This window comes from Culicoides brevitarsis, chromosome 2 (assembly GCF_036172545.1).
Source record: "Culicoides brevitarsis isolate CSIRO-B50_1 chromosome 2, AGI_CSIRO_Cbre_v1, whole genome shotgun sequence".
Taxonomy (NCBI): domain Eukaryota; kingdom Metazoa; phylum Arthropoda; class Insecta; order Diptera; family Ceratopogonidae; genus Culicoides; species Culicoides brevitarsis.
The window spans coordinates 20,422,393-20,443,588 of NC_087086.1; the positions used below are offsets into that span (position 1 = coordinate 20,422,393).

At 34.2% G+C, this 21,196-nt stretch overlaps 3 protein-coding genes across 5 annotated transcripts; 1 reads left to right on the forward strand and 2 right to left on the reverse strand.

Moving 5' to 3' along the window:
- Positions 1–765: 765 nt before the first annotated feature.
- LOC134829817 (uncharacterized) lies at positions 766–15,462 on the reverse strand. 3 transcript variants are annotated; one of them, XM_063843090.1, is made up of 10 exons: positions 15,425–15,462; positions 12,306–12,573; positions 7,345–7,808; positions 6,876–7,087; positions 6,332–6,621; positions 6,087–6,208; positions 5,890–6,030; positions 4,209–5,835; positions 2,120–2,320; positions 766–1,273 (listed from the first exon to the last, which is right to left on the reverse strand). In XM_063843090.1, exons 3-10 carry the CDS (start codon positions 7,623–7,625, stop codon positions 1,187–1,189), a joined length of 2,961 nt encoding a protein of 986 aa, XP_063699160.1. In that variant the 5' UTR covers positions 7,626–7,808; positions 12,306–12,573; positions 15,425–15,462; the 3' UTR covers positions 766–1,186. The 3 variants fall into 3 exon arrangements, with proteins under 3 accessions (XP_063699160.1, XP_063699158.1, XP_063699159.1); XM_063843088.1 differs by having other exon boundaries at positions 6,087–6,217; XM_063843089.1 differs by lacking the exon at positions 15,425–15,462 and adding an exon at positions 14,694–14,710 and having other exon boundaries at positions 6,087–6,217.
- A 2,463-nt stretch (positions 15,463–17,925) lies between these two features.
- Positions 17,926–19,194, forward strand: LOC134830735 (immunoglobulin-binding protein 1). The gene is made up of 2 exons (XM_063844303.1): positions 17,926–18,334; positions 18,393–19,194. Exons 1-2 carry the CDS (start codon positions 18,012–18,014, stop codon positions 19,108–19,110), a joined length of 1,041 nt encoding a protein of 346 aa, XP_063700373.1. The 5' UTR covers positions 17,926–18,011; the 3' UTR covers positions 19,111–19,194.
- LOC134830734 (RNA-splicing ligase RtcB homolog 1) lies at positions 19,075–20,870 on the reverse strand. The gene is made up of 2 exons (XM_063844302.1): positions 20,543–20,870; positions 19,075–20,483 (listed from the first exon to the last, which is right to left on the reverse strand). Exons 1-2 carry the CDS (start codon positions 20,785–20,787, stop codon positions 19,208–19,210), a joined length of 1,521 nt encoding a protein of 506 aa, XP_063700372.1. The 5' UTR covers positions 20,788–20,870; the 3' UTR covers positions 19,075–19,207.
- Positions 20,871–21,196: the final 326 nt, after the last annotated feature.

The following is a 21,196-nucleotide window of genomic DNA, read 5'->3' on the forward strand; positions in this document are numbered from 1 at the left end:
TTTGTAAAATATGGAACTGAAATATGAGACAAAATAGTACATATTAAAGGCTTGTATTTTTAATTATTTTAATATTATTATTACATTTGTATTCAATTCAGTATTCAGTGAAAATATTTACTACAGAGGATGATTATTTTATTTTATTTTTTTTTACTTTCATTCAAAAATTCCTGCTAAAAGTTTTAAAAATGGTTTTTAATATTTATTATTGTTAAGTATATATAAATATTTAGTTCTAATGTTTATCATCATCATCATTGTTTGACAATAAATTTGTAATCAATAAAAAAGACCGGTACAAAAGTTCCGTAAATGAAGCTTGACCGGTTACAAATTATTTTTTTTTTATATTTTTATTTATTTAATTTTTCCCACAATTTTCATGATTTCTTTTTTTATCAAAAGTATATTCACTTTCACAAAAATTATTTAAAAATAAATTAAAAAGATGTAAAAAGGGAGCTTTGGACATCGACTTCATATTACATTTGTTTTTTTTTTTGACACATTACATAATTATTTGAGTTAACTTCCTTTATTTTTTGCCTTGTCTTGAAATTCAGACGTATTGAGAATTAATACAGAAGACGAAGAAAAGATGATGCAGGAAGATAACGGAGAGATAGAGAGGGAAAACTTACAATAGTAAAGGATTATTTTTATTTTTTATCATTAAATAGTTTTCTTATAAATAATGTTCAGTTTTTAAATCGTCTTTTCAAATATTTTTTTTTATTATTATTTCATTGATTTGTAGTGTTATTTATTTAATAAATATCCAATCAATGATACAATGCGATAAATTGTATGTATGTTGTGTGTAAAATTAAATTGTATAACGTAATAAAATAAAAGATTCGACATTTCTTACACATTTTAAATTTTTTTTCTCTGTTCATAATAGGCCGATAATGATTTTTTGTCATACAATTTAATTAAAAAGTGTGTTCGTGTGTGTTTTGTTTTTCGTGTAAGAGTGTTTATGTGAAAAGAAAAAAATATATTAATACAAAAAATTAAAAATGGTTTTTTAAAAAATTAATAAATGTTGAAAATGTGTAGGAAATTCATGTATATTATTACTGTTATCCTTATTATTACAGCTCATGTTGTTCCTTTTCTCCTTCGGAGTGGTCAAACTATTTCGATACTGGCTGTCAATATGCCGTGACTTAGGTGGATGCTATGTGAGCATTTTGATGAACATTATTGCAAAAACTACATTAATTATCAGCACCAACAAGACGAGTTGTTGGCGCGAAAACCAATCCTGTGATGAAAAAAAATATATAAAGGAGAATTAGTTCAAGTTTCTTACAGAAATTTGCAGAAAGTCATGAAGAAAGGAAACAACCAAAAGAAAACATAAATCAACAAACACCTAACATGTTTTTTCCAGTTTCAAGATTTGAATTTGAAGTTTTTTAACAAAGCAGTGCACTTCCGATGTATTAATTTTAAAGGGATAAGTCTATAGAATAGTTTTAAAAATAAAATTGGAATTTTATGTGAATTTTTCAATAAAAACTATTAAATAGACTTATAAATTATTTTTTTTAAATATCAAAAAATTGATTTTTTTTCTCTGATTTCAAGTAGATTCTGTTAGAAATTCTAGGAACATCAAATTTGATGATAGCATAAATTTTAATTGTAATTTTTTATGCCCTAACCAAAAAGAGTTGCATTAGTAAAGGAACACTCAAACAACAATAAACACCAATAGAAGCACTGCTTAATTTTTGACATGCTTGTTTTCATCAATTTGAAGCTAATATTTTTTATCGCACATCTAAGACATCATAAGACATCGTGAATTAAAAAAACTAACGTACCTAAATGTCTCTCTATTGATATATATTGAGAAAAGTGCATTTATTATTGATTTGTTAGAAGCAACAACACAGAGTAGTTGTAAAAAACAAAAGTTAACGTTGATGGTTTGACGTAAATTGTTGATAAAAGGTCATAAAAGTAAAGTTCATGATCAATGTTGAACTCAAGCAAGAGGGAAATTCAATTTTCAAGCAAGGGTTTTTCCAAATTTCAATCAAAAGTATTAAAAATTTATTTTTTTTTTTCAAGAATTTTCAAGAGAATTGGATGAATTTCTTACCTTTACTTGTGGACTGACAAGATACAGTAATGGGTTGGCTCGTAATCTCTCCGATTCATCTATTCTTCTGCGGACTTCCTCTCTGCGTGCCGATCCGAGCGCCGATACCTCCTCGCGACTCATCATGCCAGTGCTGTAGGGAAGTTGTTGCACATCCGGAAGCGACTTCTTTCGCTGAAGTGTGACGTTAACTGGAACATTCTGTGAAAAAAGGTAAAAAATTGAATTAAATATAAAGGAAATTTTAGGAGAGCGCGCGACAACCTCTACAGGAGGACTTTCGATCCAACTCTCGGAAGCACGTCTCGCTAAGAGAGCTGGCGAAAACATGAGATCATCTTCGTCGTCTTCTTCTTGATACCACCGCATCCTTTATTTATATTGGAAATTGTTACGAAAAAAAAAATTAAACTTGAGTAATCCAAACATACGAAAAAAAAATTATTACATTTTCTGTTCACTTGACTTGGTTTAATTTCTATTATTACGATTTATTTATTTATTACTGCAAGAAAAGGCACTTATTACACACGAGTCTCTAATAATTTTGCAATAACTGTCAATATCTTTCTCTTTTATTTATAAAATATCCAATCAAATCATCTTAAGAGTCTCCCGAGAGTTTTCAATTAAAACATACTTGACACGAGTCTCTAAAATGATATTTTTCTCACATTAGTAATGACAACGGACGCTCTTCTGGGAAAATATTTTTTGGCAATTTTACAATATACATACAACGAGTGGTATGAATGTTAGATGAGCAATGCCGATGACGACGCGACGAGGTAAAGTGCCAATGATGTTCAATCTTCGTATCGAAATCCAAGATCGAGAAAAAACATCAAAGAGAGTTGCATGAATGGACAGATGTTCAGCAATTTTTATCACATTTCCCTAATTGAGCTCATTAAATTTCACGCTAATTAATGGAATTGGAGTAAAAATCCCCTTTTCTAGAAAAAATAAACCCCGAAAATTGAGTCTAGAGAGTCAAAAGTCATTAGATTCTCAATTAAAATTCATCAGCATGTGTGAATTCTTTTGTGTTGTTTGTTTTTTTTTCTACATGTACATCACATAACTATCTAACAGGTTTCGCTGTGTCTATTTTTGTGTTTTTGGCATTTTTTTCTTTTGATTTCTTTAGTTTTTCGAATATAAAAAATATTTCTCGAGTAAAAACGCAGACGACGGATTTATCTAGCAAATATTTCGGTGCCGTCATCCATTAATTGTTCTCGTTGTTGTTGTATTTTTATGAGTTCACGAGCTACTTTTTGAGTAAACAACGTTGCAATTGTTGAATTATCGAAAAAAAAAACCGGGCGCCTTCACGCACAACGAATGGCTGAACATCTGTTGCAACATTAAAATTTATGGAGTCTAACTTTCGTATCCGGTATGTCGTTAATCAATCGTTAAATAAAGTTTTTTTTACGATAAAACCGATAAAAATGTATGAATTTGTAAAATTTTTGCCAAGAGTATTTATGAAAAAAAAAAGTAATAATTGCACTTCACTTTTAATTTATTTACAGCTTGTCTCGGGCGCAAACAGAAAAATAAAGGAGAATTATTATATTGAAAGATGATTTGTTCAAAATGAGATGCAATGAAAGACTACAAGAGATTTACGATTCACGAAAAAAATTCGTCGAGAGAAAATGTTCGAATTTTTTGAGTGGGACAACGCGATATCTATCTCTTATAATAAAAACAACAAATAATTTTCTCACGTCGTCGTTCAGATTCGAGGTACAATTGCCACAGATAGGTGACAGTTGTTAAGCGGGGAGACGCCTGGTTGATTGTTTCATTGTGTCGTCGTGTGTGTGTGTGTGCGTGTATGTGAGGAAAACTCATTGAAAATATATTTTGTGATATTTTTAGCCCCATTTTCACCGTATGTTACCTCACACATGTACAATCATTCATTTTTTGTCTCTCTATTATTTTAGAAAGTAACGTTGTCGTATTTACTGCCATTTTATTGGTGGATGAAGTGCGATTGATATGGAATCTTTGAAGTTTTCTTGCAACTTGGTGGGTGGTATCAAAGAATTTAAAAGAAAAATAAAGAACTTACCTTGATTCCTCTTCCTCGGCCGCCTCCTCCGCCGCCGCCACCGCCTCCGCCTCCACCCATCATTCGGGTTGGCGCAGGTGCTGGCGGTGCCTTTATTGATCCCAAGTACAGACTTTCCGTGCGTTTCGGTTGATTAAGTGACGGAATAATGTCCTGCCCGAGTGTTCGTTGTCGCAAGATGACATCCTCGAAGGGCTGTTGTGGCGTCGGACTTGACATGACGTTTTGTCCGAACGACGGTGTTCCCGCACGCGATCCATATCCCGATGGCACAGATCCGTTTACGTTTGAAGGCACTGGCGTTGTACCGCGAAATTGTGAACCGGCACGTGCACTACGATCGGGTGGCGTTGTCGCATCTGTCAGCCCAACCGAGGATTCGCGTGGCGTGTGTAACGTCGCTGTTGTCGTTTGGATGTTGGAACGGTCGACGGATGGTGCTCGTGAACCCCCAAGTCGACTGGCAGCACGCGTATAACGATCTATCGACGAGTCCCGACTCGGTGGTCGTTTGTAGTGATCAAAGTAATCGATGGACGACTGACTGATGGAGCCGATTAGAGGTCGACCGCTGTCTGAAACCATGCGCGAGTTACGACGAATTGTCGCGGCGCCAGGACGCTCCCCAGCCCCCGCATACTGGTGCATCGGCGAATTCTGTTGCTGTTGTTGCTGCTGCTGCTGCTGCAGCAACTGCTGTTGAGACTGCTGCGCAAAACCGTTACCGTATGGATTGTAATCTTGTTGATGTATTGATTGTTGCTGATGAATTTGATTGTGATTGTTGTATGATTGTTGTTGTTGTTGTTGATCTACAAAACTAATGTTATTCTGCTGATGTTGCGGCGTCGTTGTCGAGTACATGCCGCCACCCGGTGGCTGAGGCTGCGCAAATTGACTTGACGGTTGATTATAATCTACGGGGGAATTGTTATAGTTTTGTTGCGTATTGTAAGGAATATTTGGTGGGGAAAGTAGATTTTGTTGTTTCTGCAACGATGGACGTCTGTTTGGGGTGTTGTTCAACGACGATGGCAATCCCTGTTGTTGCGGCTGCTGAAGTTGCGTGTGCACCTCAGATTTGATCATGTTATTGTGATTTGGCATTGACTGGTTGTTGTTGGCGTTATTTGGCCCTCCTCCACCACCGTACTTCTGATCCATCATCGGCTGATTGAATTGCGACAAGTTGGTCTTGCCAATGTCCGGGTCTCCCGCACCCGCCGTCGTCCTAAATCTATCTCGTATTCGTATTCGTTCAAAACGTTCGAGCAGCGCCGGCTTGAAGTCCGCCGCAAATTCGCGTGCTGTCGCTATCGCTACGTCTGAGTCTACCCGTGCATGATCCGCCGCTAAGTCAGCAGATTCTGCTTTGCCACGCGAGGTTGCGGTTCGTGAGATGGCAATGTCGGCCTTTTGTAACGCATATTTCGACGCACGTTGCGCCGAATTTACGGCAGCGTCAATACGCTCGCGGAACTTTGAGGATCGTATCAGAAACAAATGCTTCTTCTTTTGACTCGTGATCAAAATGTTGTTCTTGTATTTGCCCTCTTCCTTCGTGCCGTCTCTGAATGTCGTCACACCGTATCCGTATTTTTTGTTGCCAAACCATTCACCTTCGTACCTGCGACGAAATTTATTAATAATCAATTTAAATTTCCGATTTTTCTACACTCACCTCAGTCCATCACTTCGCTCAGAAATGCCATAACCACATCGTTTGTCGTTTTTCCACTCACCCATGTACGTTTCAGTCACACTTCCGTCCAATTGCTCGTCTTCCACCACAAAACTTGCATTCGAGTCTGTATACAGTGATCTGCAAAGATAACGCCATTTAGTTGAGTTTCGATGAGTTTTTGGATTTAAGCTTACTTGTTTGTCATGTTCGACAGTGAGGACTCCGTGCTGATCCAAGAGGCCGATGACGCAGTCGATCTGATGCTGCCTGACATGCCCTTCTTTTCCAACTCGCCCGTACTCTTTTGTTTCCTTATCTTTAATCCCTTCAGATGACGGACAAACAAGTGGTTGTTAGTTTTTGATTTCTTTTTTGGACACCGTTTCGTAGGTGGTCAAATACAAATTATTTTATTAACAGTTAAAAAGTGTCTACTCACAGATAGCAGTCCTTTTCTTGTCTTTTCTACTAAGCTATTTCTACGTGGCGGTGGATCGTCGCTTCGTGCCTTCAGCACGAAACCACCTCGGGCATCGTCGATGCGGTGTGTACGCTTTTCCGCTGGGTCGGGCGTCGGTGCAGCAACACTGCTAGCTCCGTCGTTGCTGCGTAACGACGTCATGGAGCCGCGATTTTTCGGTCGAAAGCGGGACGCAAGTCCGAAGGGGGCTGATTGACGAACACCATAGCCGTGACGCATTCCGCGCATCCACTGTCCTTGGTACGTGCCTAATCAATTACGAGGGAATTACAAAGCAACAGAAGATAAGATGAGTGGATGTGCAATTACAGTAAAAAAATAGTACTTGTTTGAAGGTCAATTTGTGAAAAGTGCACTCGTTAGCAATTTTCTCTTTCCTTTCGTCTCTTTTTTCATGTCGTGTCATGTTTTGTCGGTCGGTCGGTTTATTCTATATAATAAATGAAACCCTTTTGTCATTCTTTCAAACGCAACAAAAGGGTTTCATTTTAATTATGCTTACCTCCATCAGCATACGTTTCGGAGCCATAACCATCTTGGAGACCATTTGCCCAAGTGCCTTCATATTTGGCAGTTGAAGTAGCACTTTGTCGAACACCGTAGCGTCCTTTGTAGCCTTGTGTCCATTCACCCCGATACACCCATCGACCACGTGTTTCAACGCCCAATCCATGCCGTTTGCCGTTCTGCCATTGACCTTCAAACGAAGATCCACTGAAACGAAACAGAGGCAAAATTAGGTGTTAAGGATATGAAAATCACTTTGCGCGACACGAAAATATCACAAAGTTGCTGCAAATTGTTCTTTTCTTTTCTTTTGTTGTAGTTTTCGGTGGTTATTTTTATTTCAAAAAAAAATCTATTTTTAACGCAAAATTTTACCATCACTACTAGTGAACGAACATCACTTTTTGTATAAAATCTCACAAATGTTTCTTCAAATTCTTACTCGTAGCAAAACAAAAACTTACCTCGGCCACACATAAACGCCTGAAACCTCAAAACCGTAATGCCACGCACCCGAATACGCTCCCTGATTCTTTGGACCGGTACACACGCCATGTCCGTGCGCCTTGCTGTCTTCCCATCCGCCGCAGTATGTTCCGCCGTCCTCAAAGTCGAACCGGCCACCCGTTACTGTCGTCTTGCCGCCCGCATGCACTTGCCCGATGTGAGCGCCCGGCGACAACGGTGCTCCATCTGTCGCTCCCTCGTATTGATGCTGTGCACTTTCCGTTGAATTTTGTTGCATTTTGTCTTTTTAATTTTTTGTTGAATTTTCTAAGAGAAATTTTTTAGAGTTTCTCGACGAAGCGACGATGTTATTTTCTCTATTTCTTGCTGGACAACTAATTATTATCGATGAATTATTCCACAGGATTTTCGTTTGCCAATTCTTGTTGTAGAAATATTTGTTGTAGTGGTGATGTTGCTTCTGCGTAATGCAAAAAAAGTGAAAGAAATAACATTAAAAGGCTTTTGTTAATAAACAAAGTTTTAAAAATCCAATCAAAAGGAGCCACGTGCTTAGTCCCCGCATCATCGACGTTTCATAATCCAATAAAAATGTTGCCCTACCTACACTTAATACTTTATTTTTTATTCCTAAGTCTATTAAAGTGGATTACTACCTAAATTTCATTTAGATTCGATGTAAAAAAAATGGGGTAAATGAGATTACGTGTCATGCCAGAGTTCAACTTGGAGCGCAATTAGGAGTCTGATGCAACACAAAACAAAAAATTATCGATCAATTAAACAGACAAATGTCATCAGAAAATTATATTTCAAAAATTTACTGCATATTAATATCTTTTGAATATAATTTTGAAGTTTTTAATTATTTTGACACAAAAAAAAAATTAAATTAAAAAATTTTGGATGAAAAAAAAATAAAGTAAATATTTTTTTGAAGAATTTTGAGATCGATAATTTGATAATTTTGTAATTTTTTTTAATGATAATTATAATTATACTTCAAAAACTTTTTTGTTATCAAAAATTAATAAAATAAAAAAAATCTTTAAAAATTTAGACAACAAAACTATTGAGAATGTTTTGATTTGATCTGATCGAATTTTTGATGAATTTACGACAATTTTTAGATCAGATCAATAAAATTTCAGTATTAAAATGTCACATGAAAAAATTCAGATGTTCTTAAAAATTAATTTAATTTTGACGTTTTTATAATTTTCCAAAATAATATCACAAAAACTAATTTTAATTTTAAAGTAAAAATTGTGTAAAGTTGTGAAAAATGACTCCACAAAATCAGAAAACAAACAATTCTGGTGAATTTTTTAATTACTTTTCACTTATTTTACTTGTCGGTAGTGCAGAAACGAGCTCCAACTACAAGTTTCCAGAGGAAATCATAACTAGGACAAGTAAACAGAAAATGCAAATACGAAAAATCGTCCTGCACACACATCCTTTAATTACTAAATGGCCGAATGTTCCTCCACCATAAATTATGAATGAATTTGCAAAACAATAAAATAACGGTTGCATGTGAGCCGCAAGTTTGAGAGACTCGTCAATAATTCTCTTACTCCCCAGTGTCCGATTCCACCGTTTCATTTTGTGTCAATCGTGAAGTTACACGCAATAATATGAACAGTTGAGTCCAAATCGCTTCTTTCGTAACGACCTACAACTCTACCATCTGTTTTTTTTTCGTTTTTTAAACACTGTCAAACTAATGATGATGATGATAATGAATTTGAAAAGTCAAGTGTGTGTGTGGATGTGCAACGTGTAAAAAGTCGCGTAACATTGGAGAAAATTTTTGTGTGTCAAAAATACAATAAAATAGATTTTTTTTTAATTTTTCACGTTTTTTTTTCTCTTGTGTCGCGCGCGTACCGTGTGCAAACGGAAATGTAAACCTTGAAATTAAGAGTATCGTTTTAGTAAATAATTTTCGGAATGCGAAGGCAGCCTTAGGCCCATTTTCACATTTGATCGTTTCTCAAACGAAAATACACGCGAGATGATTTTTCGAAATAAATGGCGCCCCTTTGTATCGATTGGCGTGTCGGTGTGTGTAAAAATAATAAGAAGATGCACAACACATGTGACACTTTACAATAAACGCTGTGCCAGTGACTAACATTGATGATTCGCATTTTTCGACAACTTTTTACTATTTACTCATAAACGCAAAATTAACTGCTGAGTAATTTTTACAAAATGTGTGCGCGCTGCGTTACCGAGAAAAGCTCGAAAGATTCATCGTAACTGATGATCGAACAAAACAACTTTTTTAAACGCATTTTTACGAATTTTGAGAAAAATGATTCATAGATCTGATTTATTAGCGTCACCAGTATGCTTCGTTTCACTCGTTAATTTTTTGTTGTTTTCAAAAGTGGAAGTTCACTTCAAAACTATAAAATTAAGGCAAAACTACGAAAAAATTGAATGCAATAGACTTTACAACCCATATTTGGGAGATTTTCTTAATTTTCTAAGAAGCTCTCCATACATCATTCTAATTTTTCTATTTTTTTTTGGCACACTCAAAGAGTTTCGCAAAGCAAAGTTAGAATTATTTCGCTCCAAAATCAAAATTCAAAATCCATATAACCTTTGTAACGAAATAACTTTAGTTTTGTTTCACAAATCTCTTTGGGATTTTTCGTATTATGTCAAGCTTAGCTAAGAGAAGGTTTAGTGCAAAAAAATAGAACGAAGTTTCAAAAATTAAGAAAAAAATCTAAATATGGATTAATTAATTGTAAAATTAATTGTTTATAAATTTTAATCTATTAATTTTAAAAATTTTGTTTATTGCATAGTTTTGGGGTGAATTACTGTTTAAAAATAATAATGACGGGTGAAACGAAGTTCACAGGTTTTATAAATATAGATGAAAAATTATAAAAAGTTAAAAATTATAAAAAAATCATCAAAATTTAATGATTAAGTAAAAATTTTTAAAACTTCAAGAAAAAACCATAAAATTCGTAATTGACTTCCAAATTTAAATTTTTCTTGATACAAATAATTTTCCATACGATTTCTATTATTTCTAGATCAACAGACCAGACCACTAACAACAATTTTTCCATTGACGAATCTCGTCGTGCTGGTGATTTATGTTCCCTCTAATTTTCTTTGAAATCACGCGTGTATTTGTTTGTTTGACACACGAAAAAGCGAAGATTTTCAAGAGCATTTTAGCAGTAAGTCGTAGGAAACTCCCATCGCGCCCTAATTTCGTTGGTGTTGGAATTTCATGAAAGAATCTTTGAACCATCATCAAAAAAAAATAAATAAAAATAAAAAAAAACGACACGTATGAAAATGAGAGGAAAAGCCAATAAAATCTAAAAAGTAAAAATAACAAATACCTTCAAATAAAAATTTACGCAACATTATACATTTCTCGTGTGGCGTCTGTACGGCACAGCCACACCGCGACTCGATCTAAATTTGTTATGTTAAAATATTTTGCACCCGCAAAATACCAACAAGTGTTCATTTTTTATTCGACTTTTTCTTTTTTTATATTTATTTTTGTTTGTATTGTGTGAGTGTGTTGTTGTTGTTGTACCGACCGACAAATATATTTTAATATGAAAATATTGTGCGAACAAACTGAGCAAAAGTGTTCTGTGAGTTGAGCGGAAAATGAGTGAAAAAAGAGCAGAAAAACGAATTACGTGAGAGTTGAACCAACGACGACGACTGCTGTATGTGAAGTCGAAACGAAAAAAAATGATTGAAAAGTAAATAAAAGTAAAATACACAAAATTACACAAAATGAAATGAAAATGCAATAGATTAGCATTTTTTGCATTGTTTTATAGCACAAACGCCACTAAAAATCAATTTAATTTAATCAACAATTGCGATGGTGAGTCATGCTTTGTGTGGTTTAATGACATGAAAAAACCTTTGAAAGTAAAATTTCATGTAAAAAAGGGGGAATTTATAATAGAATGGTCTGAGTTTACAATCGTCAGAGTTGAAGGGCGTCTAAAGGCAGTTTTTTTTGACAAGAAATGAAAAATTCCTAAAAAAATTTAGATAGACTCCTTTTATTCTTAAAATCATAAATAAAATTCACTTTTAGAGAAAATAAAATTTATAACTTTTTTGAGCCTGAAAAGACATAATTTTTTTCTAAATTTAAGTCAAACATTAAATTTTGACTGAAAAACAAAATATCGCTTAATTTTCGAAATCTATATAAAATTCAATAATTTTTGATTGAAGATGAAAGGACTAATTTATGATTACTATTATCATGTTTAGAAAATTTTAGATGGTGATTTACCATGATATTAAGGAAGGACGTAAATTCCAGTGTATTTTTTCCGTGAAATTTTCCAAAATCTAAAAATTTCCAAATTTCCTAAAATTTATAATTTTTTTAATGTAATTTTACAAATTAAATTATTTTCATATTTTTTTAACAAAAATATCTCATTTCTGTTTGAACTTTTTCACATTTTTTTTCAAAACTGATTCAAAATTTTAGTTCAAATATTTATGAATCTAAGAAATTTTTAATTTAAAAAAAAAACATAAAGCCCTTAATTTTTCTCCACGCCAAGAAACCCTCAAAAAATCCTTGAATTAAATAAATTCCATTAAGAACATTACTAGAAACCAATTACCTCTAAATGGATCGATTGTCTCTTGAGACAGAAAATTGAACTAAATGACAAGTTTTCCCTTTTAATGGTCATTTGAGAAAACCAAGACAAAATAAAGAACAATCAATCAATTAATCCTATCTTAAAATGTCTTAAATTATCCACTGTCAAATCGAAAAGAAATTTCTAATCTTTTGGGATGCTCTTTCAGCGTGTCAAAATTGATCAAATTTATACCCAATTTCAATCTTTTTCTATGAAACGCCTTTGTAAGAAGCATGAGACTAGACACGACTAGACATACAAAAAATTCGTATAATTACCTTTTTTTTAATTGGAGCTTAACATGAAGCACAAAATGCATTTTCCTTTACGGATTTTTCTTGATTCAACTTATTTATTTGTTGTGTTATTTTTTTGCTTTTTTATTTTTCCATTTATTTATTTTTTTTTTTTCGGTACACTTTTCTCTTTTATTAGAACATTTCTATTTATGCACTTTATAGGATTTTTTCTTGTATTTTTTTATTTCTTTTGTATTTTTTAGTAGTGTTCACTTTAACATTATTATTATATTTTTATTTCGCTATTCTATTTCAGTTTCAAAGAAAAATAAGAAAAAAATAAATAAATTTTTTCAATACATTTCTTTTCATTTTAGATTTCTTGCTCACTCGCGCACTCTGAAAAATATCATTTATTTTATGAATCGCGTCGTCGTCGACGTCGTTCTCGCACGAAGAGAATAAAATACACATTTTTCATCATCTTCTATATTAACACACTTTTCACATTAACTTTGACTCAAATAATAGCCATCTGTTTGATTGTGTGAGAATTTTTCGCTTTGCATGTATTTTGCAGCTTCTTTTATTTTTGTGTTCCTTTGGAAGTTACTTAATGAAGTTCATCATTATTATTGGCTTTCTAATGAAAGGACAGACGCCTACTTACGAATCGCGGCGAGAGTTTGTGTTTCGTTAACATTCAAAAACGAAAAAAAAAAGAAAGAAATATATCTTCTTCAATAGTATTTGTAGAAGATATTTTTAAAAATCACGTCGGTCGGTCGCTCGTTGTCTCGCTGATGTTGGCTTGTAGCGAAAATGAACGGGTAAACTATTCATAAGTTGTGGATGGTTATTTAGAAGTGTTTACAATGTAATTGTTGTGCAAAACAAAAAAAAAATGTCAATCAAGTTTTCTTTGCTTGGGCATGATTTGAGGATGCTGATGATGATGATCATCGTCTTGTAATTGGCAATAATAACGGCGAACAAACAATTTGTGACATGACGCGAGTTTTTTTTTCGTTTTGTTTATTTTTATAGCCCAGACAGGTGACAAAGTTGAGCTAGAAGATTTAAATTTAGATTTGACGATTAGAACGCTCTTCAAAGAGTCCAAAAAGTTTTTGTGGGCTCTTAAACTGCATTTGAAGAAGAGTTTGTCAAACATTTTTTTAAGGACACAAAACTAAATATTTGTACACCTGATTTAATTATCAATGGTTTTAAAAAAATAAGTTTCAGATCAATCCAAAGTCCACTTAATTCTTTTTTTATAAATTCTTTGAAGTTTTGAACATTTTTCATTGTTTGATGTAATTTCTTTAAAGAAAAGTTTTTAAGAATATGATTTTGCCTAATTTTTTCAACATAAAACTGTTATAAACTATAAGTTTTTGACAAATTTAAGCAATTTTTAAATTTTTTTTTTCGAATAATAATTTTTTCTGGAATTTTATCATGTTAGAAATATAAAAATTATTTTAGAATTTGAAAACTGATGTAAAAATTTTTATTTTTATGATGTTATGTTAAAATAATTTTTTTTTAATTTTCTAAAAAAAAGATATCTTGTATGTTAAAAAATTTCTCGGGAACGTGACTCTAGAATTCCCGCACTTTAAAAGTATCATTTCTAAACACGTTTGATTTTGAACAAATCAGTGAATAAATATTCGTTTTTACTCTTTTTTTTACAAAAACTCTCAAGATTTATTTTTATTGCAATCAAAATTTTTGATTTCTAAAGTAAATTTCTTCTTTTTCAGTTCTTGCCAAGAAAAATTGATAGCCGAAGGACGTTTAATGAACCTCGTGAACTGCGAGGTGTATGGAAAAAAATATCAAGAGATTCAATATCCCGTTACTCATCGGCATGCCCTCGTCATCTTCAGCACGAGTCATCGCATATCATCCAACAACATCCGTAGTAGTAGTAGCGAAAAGTATCTAGCAAGCCGAGCAGCTGAATACATGTTTTAAAACATTTTATTATTACAATGAAGTCTTTTAATTTTTTGCTTTTGGCAACCTCCGTGTTCGTTGTGAACTACAGCGAAAAAAAAACTTTTATTTTTCTTCAAATTTCTCGTCGTCTTTCTACATTTTATACTTTGCTCATGTCGGTGTGCTGCAGAGTAGAGTCATAATTTTTATAGACTAACTATGTGCTTTTGTTCATTATTATTTCTTTTTTGTTGTTTCTAATAATAGGCTAAGCTATGTTTTTATGGGACCTGCTCTTTTTTTCATACACCGACCACGACGACGACGACGTCGACGTCCAACACAGACCGAAAACTATTTCAAAAATAATGAGAATTTGGCATTTTGATAGTTTCAAATCAATTTGAAATTGTACATTGACTCTTCCAAGTATAGCTACTTTTTTTCTGGGAATGTCATTCGCATGGCATGCTTTACCTCACTTCTTCTTCAACACTTTCAAAACTTTTTTTTTTATTTTCTTAAAAAAACTGCAAGCTCGTTTAAAATATTATTTTTCGATTGTTTACTTTTTTTTTCTCTAAAAATTACTCGAAAACTAGTTTCGTCGTTCGGCACTTAATAATTAACTACGTATTAAAATTAAAAATCGAAGCAAAAAGAAAAACTAAAAAAAAACGAATGAAACACACGAGAGACGAAACACACACGGATTAAAAAAATTGCGTGTTTTTTGTCGTTATATTAAAAAGAACCGTTTTATTAAATTAAAAAAGCTAAACTAGTTCGTTTCTTTTGTATTTTGTCATATTTTTAAAATTTTTTGGTTGCGAGTGTGATTTTCCCTCACTTCTCACTTCAAAAAATATTAAGTGAGAAACTGAGAAAGAGAGAGAAAATTGCTCAGAAGAAAATGAGTGACTTGCTACTACTGCTATGGGATGATGAATAAACAAAAGAAAGGAAAACTACGGTAACAACGGAATATTTTTTGATGTTCGCTTAAGCGACAATTTGATTTTAGGCTTTATTCACGAAATTTGTCCATAAAAAGTATTTAAAAGAACTCTAGAGACAAGAAAACTAGATTTTTTCATCATTTTGTTGTTTGATTGATCACTGGAGACGATTAAAACGCACTTTTACGCATTTCGTGATTAAATTCCACGAAACAAAATTAAATCACTAGAGAATTTCGGTTTATTTACACTTTTTTGTTGACAGCAATCACGAATTTTTTCGCATTTTGTTTCGTAAAAGACTTCGTTTCGATTTCATTTTTGTTCGATTTTTGATTAGAATTCACTGCTTAAATTTGGGGTTTGTTCATTACTCCTCCCGACGTGTGCCCGACGACGATTTTCCTGGTATTTGTGTCAATTCATATGCGATGCGTATGAAAAGTAATAATAAGTACAATTTGTTTATTTGTTGGTTGTCGGAGGAGGTATATAATTATTTATCGAACAACGACGACGACGACGACGAGTAATGAAGATAAAAGCTCAGAAACGGACTCAGCGGCATACTGAATGAAAATCTCATATGACACCGAAAATTTCCTCCGTCGTCGTAGGCAGAGACAGCTGTCTCGCTGTACCTGCGTGTCGGTGCTGTGTATGCGAGGAAAACTCTCGTGAGCGTCGTTGTGGTGTGTGCGACAAGTAAGAGGAAAATCTCTTGTACTACAGCGCATACCCCAACACCAGCCATTTTATTACGCCACAATCAAATTTTTTTTATTTTGATTCTAAAAAAATCACTGTTTGCCTCTCTAGCGACTGACTCGGTGTAGAGACTCGCACACACAGGAGGAAAATTGCGTGCACCATACACAACAAAAAATGTCCTCCCATACACACACACACATACGGTATAAATTTTTCATGATCATAAACCATATTTTTCAGACGAAGATGATTTTTTTTTGAAGTAAACCATACGGAGGAGCTCAATGATGGTTTCGAGCTGTATCTGAAAATGTCCTTGCTCTCGATTTCGTGGACAACGCTTGTTCTTCCAAGAAGGATTAATTCCTGAGTTCACATTATTTACAATTTTTTCTGTTTATGGTAAAAAGAGTATCTGCTCTGTTGCTCACTTGTGCCACTGTACGTTAATTTTTCCTCATAAACTTTATTTTTTGTCACTTATTCGTTACTTTTTTCTTTTAATTTTTTTTTTACTTATTTATTTATTTTTTTTTTCATAATAGAGTTAATTAAAATATATTTATATATATATAAGAAAAGGAAAAACTTAATTCAACCCATCACAATCACACCAACAGACTGTTCTGTATCTATTAGCTGCTTTCTAACGTTTCGCTCCCGAACAAATTCATCAAGTTTCGTACGCTCTACAAGATTTTTTTTTTATTCGCGTACAACCTTCAATGAGAATGTACATATAAATTATTTGGAGTGGACGAAACTATTCTTAATGAAAATGCAGGAAAAGTTGTGTGGTAGCGCGTGTAGTTGCTACGCGCTGTACTGCAGGCAGTGTGTGTTTGATGTTTTGTTTAGAGAGGCTCTATAAAAGTTTATTAAACGGCAAAAGCAGGTACAAAATGTGTGAAATGATATGAGAAATTAAGTAATCGCTCTCGCAGCTCCATTCACTCAAAGTGGGTGTCCCATTCATACGAATGCGAGAAAATGTGTATTGAGTGAGAAAAGTATGCGAGAGCGGGAGAGAAAATGGAAAATTCGAGAAAAAAAAGTTTGATGTGAAGGAAAATTTTTGAGGGAGCAACAGAAGGGATTTTCAACTAAAGGTTTTTTTGTTCAATTTGCAATAATAAGAAATTTTCATAAATAAATATTGTTTTTTTAAATATTTTTCTAAAAAAAGAAGAAAAAACTTTTGAAATACTTTTTATTACAAAATAATAATATTCGAAATTTTTAAAAAATATTTTTGCTGTTTTAATTGAGATCTACTTGAGAAAAAAATATTAATAATTATTAAATGCTATTTATTTTTTAATACTAATAAATCGTTTTTAATGTTAAACGTTAATTGTTTATCTTAAATTAATTTTTGTTTTAGTTATTTTTAAAAACTCCCAAAATAAAAATTTAAGAAAAAAAAATTCACGTGACTAAAAAAAAATTCATCTGGAAAATTTGTTGTTAAAGCAACTTAAGTTTATTTCTAATATTTATAAGTTTAATGTAAAATGACTATTTTTATTGTTTTTAAATCTCAAAGTACAAAAAAATCAAAAAAAATTTCCATTTTATATTTATTTCGTTCTAAAATGTAAGAAAAATGTGTATTGATTTCGTTAAAATTTAAATTTTTTCAAAAAAATTTTAATCAAAAATTTTATAAAATTTTTTATAAATCCTCCCTCGGAAACAGGGGAAAAGTAAATTTAAATATAAAATACAAATATTTTTGACATTTTCTTTTGAAATATTAAAAAAAACGTGACCAAATTTACTTTTTTCAAAAATTTTTATTTTGTGGATCTTTTCCATTTTCAGAATTTCTAAAAAAAATTAAAAGAAATCGAAAATGTTTCCGATTCTTGTATTGGCCTTCTTATGTTTACGAAAGCAACAAAATTTGGGAAAATTAAGAAAATACAAACTACCAGTCGTCAGCCCCTAATAACATAAATTCGCCTCCACGTTAATTCAAGTTTCTCGAATAATTGAGACGAATGCAAGTGATAAATGTTTTGTTTTGATCCGGTATTTTTAATTTCTAGAAATTACTCTGCTGCTGTTTTTTAAGATTTTCAATAAAATTAATCAAGAAAAAATATAAAAAATCACGTGAAAAATGTCCGAAGAAGTCACAATTGATCGCAAGCTAATCGACATCTTCGACGAAGCCTACCACTTGTATGATTCCTTTGAAGTTCGTCAGGACCCCACAAATAGCGATTCCTTCCAATCGGATATCAAAAAGTGCATTCATTTGTTCGAAGATGCCACACGTCTCGTGAGTCTTTGTGGCGTTTTCAGCTCGAACGAAAGTCACGAGGAGATAGCAACAACTGACTTGCGATATTTGCTTCTTCCCTTCTTCCTGGCACAATTGAATCTTAAATTGTGCGGCGGGAATCGAAAGGAATGCGTGGAAGTTGCGGAAATTTATTACAAGTGAGTCATTTTTTATCGCAGTAATGTTATAAAATTTTAAAAAATTGACTTTTTTTAGGGACTTCTTGAAACGATGCCTCGAGTATGGTTTGTACGAAGAAGAAAGTTCGCGTGACATGGAAGTGACTCGTGCCGCACCGAAAAACGAATTCGAGCAATTGCAACAAATGGCAGCGACGAGAGAACAAAAATTGCAAAAATATCGCGAAAAGAAGGAACTCGCCGATCAAATTAAACAACTTAAAATCGCAATTTCCGCTGAACATATCGACGACGATGTCAAACGCGAATTTTATTCGAAGCTTTTGCAGTCGTGCATCATCGAGGCAAAAGACGAACTTATCACAATCGATCAGGAAAAGGCGATTCTCGAACATTTGGCGAGACGCGAACCCGAAGGAGCCCACGCCATGAAGCCAAAACACGTCAACCCTCCAAAACCTCTAAAACCGATAATTATCACGAAGGATTTGGTCCAGAAAGCTGTCTATGGCGCCGGATATCCGTCATTGCCAACACTAACGGTCGAAGAGTTCTATGAGCAACGTGTACGAGAAGGAATTTGGATGGATCCCGAACAAACGAAGAAAGCACAACAATTGGCACTGCAAAATCGGACAGACGAAATGGAAAAGGAGCTCGAAGAGCAAGATGAAATACAAAAGGAAGACCAAGTGGAGAACGACGATCCCGAATATCTGGAAAGAGCTCGTGCGATGGACGATTGGAAAGATGATCATCGTCGAGGATTCGGAAATCGTCACAATAGAAGTTAAGAATTTAGTATTTTTATAAAAAAAAAAACGCTGTTGCATGGAAATTTTAGTAATAAAAACAATGAATGAATAAATATGTGTGAAAATGCATAAGGACTTATCCTTTAATGACCCCAATTGGCACCAATTTGAAACATTTTTTGCTAATCCCAGCAGCGTGGCACGTATCAACAACATCTGTGACATTTTTGTACGACGATGGAGCTTCTTCCATCACTAACTTTGGTGAAGCAACACGAATAGCAATTCCCTTTTCTTGCATTTTCGCCAGTACATCTAGATAATCAAAGTTTCTGCGTGACTTTGCACGTGACAATGCCCGTCCTGCTCCGTGACACGTCGATCCGAAAGTTTGTTCCATGCCTTTTTCCGTGCCCGTTAACACATAACTGCAAGTTCCCATTGTTCCGCCAACAAGAACTGGTTGTCCCGTGAGTTGGTAGTCCACGGGAATCAACGGATGATGTGGCGGAAACGCACGTGTGGCTCCTTTTCGATGCACAAGAAGTTGCTTGGGACGTCCATCGACCATATGTTCTTCGATTTTCGCGATATTGTGCGACACGTCATAGATAACGTGCATATCTAAGTCATCAGGCGTCGAATTAAATTGCTTAGCGAATGCTTGTCGCGTTAAGAAAGTCATCGAACTGCGATTCACCCACGCGAAATTCGCTGCAGCTGCCATCGCTTTGAGGTAATCTTGTCCTTCCTTCGATCGGATGCGGGCACATGCGAGTTGCCGGTCATTTGTCTCGATAGAATCGCGTTTCATGGCCTTTTCCATCTCCACAAGAGCATCTGTGGCAACTTGATGTCCAAAACCACGCGATCCCGAGTGCACCATCACACAAACTTGTCCCTTTTGTTCGATGCCCATCTTCGAAGCAGCCCATTTGTCGTAAATTTCCTCGACAACTTGAATTTCCGCGTAGTGATTACCCGCTCCGAGCGTTCCCAGCTGCGGAAGTCCTCGTTTTTTCGCACGCATGCTAACTTTATTCGGATCTGCATTCAACATTCGTCCATATTCCTCGCAATGTTCTTTGTCTTCCGCCCACACATAACCTTCTCGCAGCGACCAATCCATTCCCATTTCCAGTGCTTCTTCCAAGTCACGAGCGTTCATGGGAATAATTCCCTTCGATCCCACACCGACCGGAATGTGGTCGAACAAACTTTGCACGAGCTGTTCTTGCACCGGACGCACATCTTTTTCCATAAGATTTGTTCGCAGCAGTCGAACGCCGCAATTTATATCGAAACCGACACCTCCCGGTGACACAATAGAATTAGGATCTCCCATGTCGAAGGCAGCCATGTTTCCAATTGCAAATCCGTAACCCGAATGAATATCTGGAAGGCCCACAGATCTACAAAAAAAATATTATTTGACAAGAAATTTAAAAAAAATGAGTTTTGACTAAATTACCTCCCAACGATCCCCGGTAAAGCAGCTACATTCGCAATTTGTTTGACACCTGGCAAAAATCCGCCTGCCTGACCAGGTCTACAGGCATTTTTGAGCTCATCAAACATCAGAGTCTCCAAATTTTTATTCACATAAAAGACACCTTCCACATTCATGTTCGGCTGGAATCCCTTTTTGATGCGAAACGAGTGCGAGTCAATCCGTTCGATGTATTTAAGCTCCTCGTCATATTGGCGCACCACCATTTTCGAATATTTTTTATGAAATTACGACAAAAATTTTAAGAAAAGATGTTTTTATTTCGATTCTCAGCTGTCTTGGAGAGCCGGCGTTTTGACAGTTTTCATTTTCATTCGTTTCACGCAAAAATTTCAAATTTCATGAAAATTTTTACCGTTACACCAAACTTTCACGTGTTTCTGGAAATTAACGACTTCCGATCACTAATTTGGGAAAATTCCACTGTTTGATGATTAAAAAGAGCAAAGATCAGAGATAAACGGAACGACCACTTATAATAGCAGCACAAAAAGTAGACGGCAGTAATTAAAGACTCATAAAATAAACATGTTGTATGTTAATGAGAAACAAAAAAAATCCATCAAAAGCCAATATTCTATGAAAATGAGTCTATTTTTAGATCATTTGGTTTTA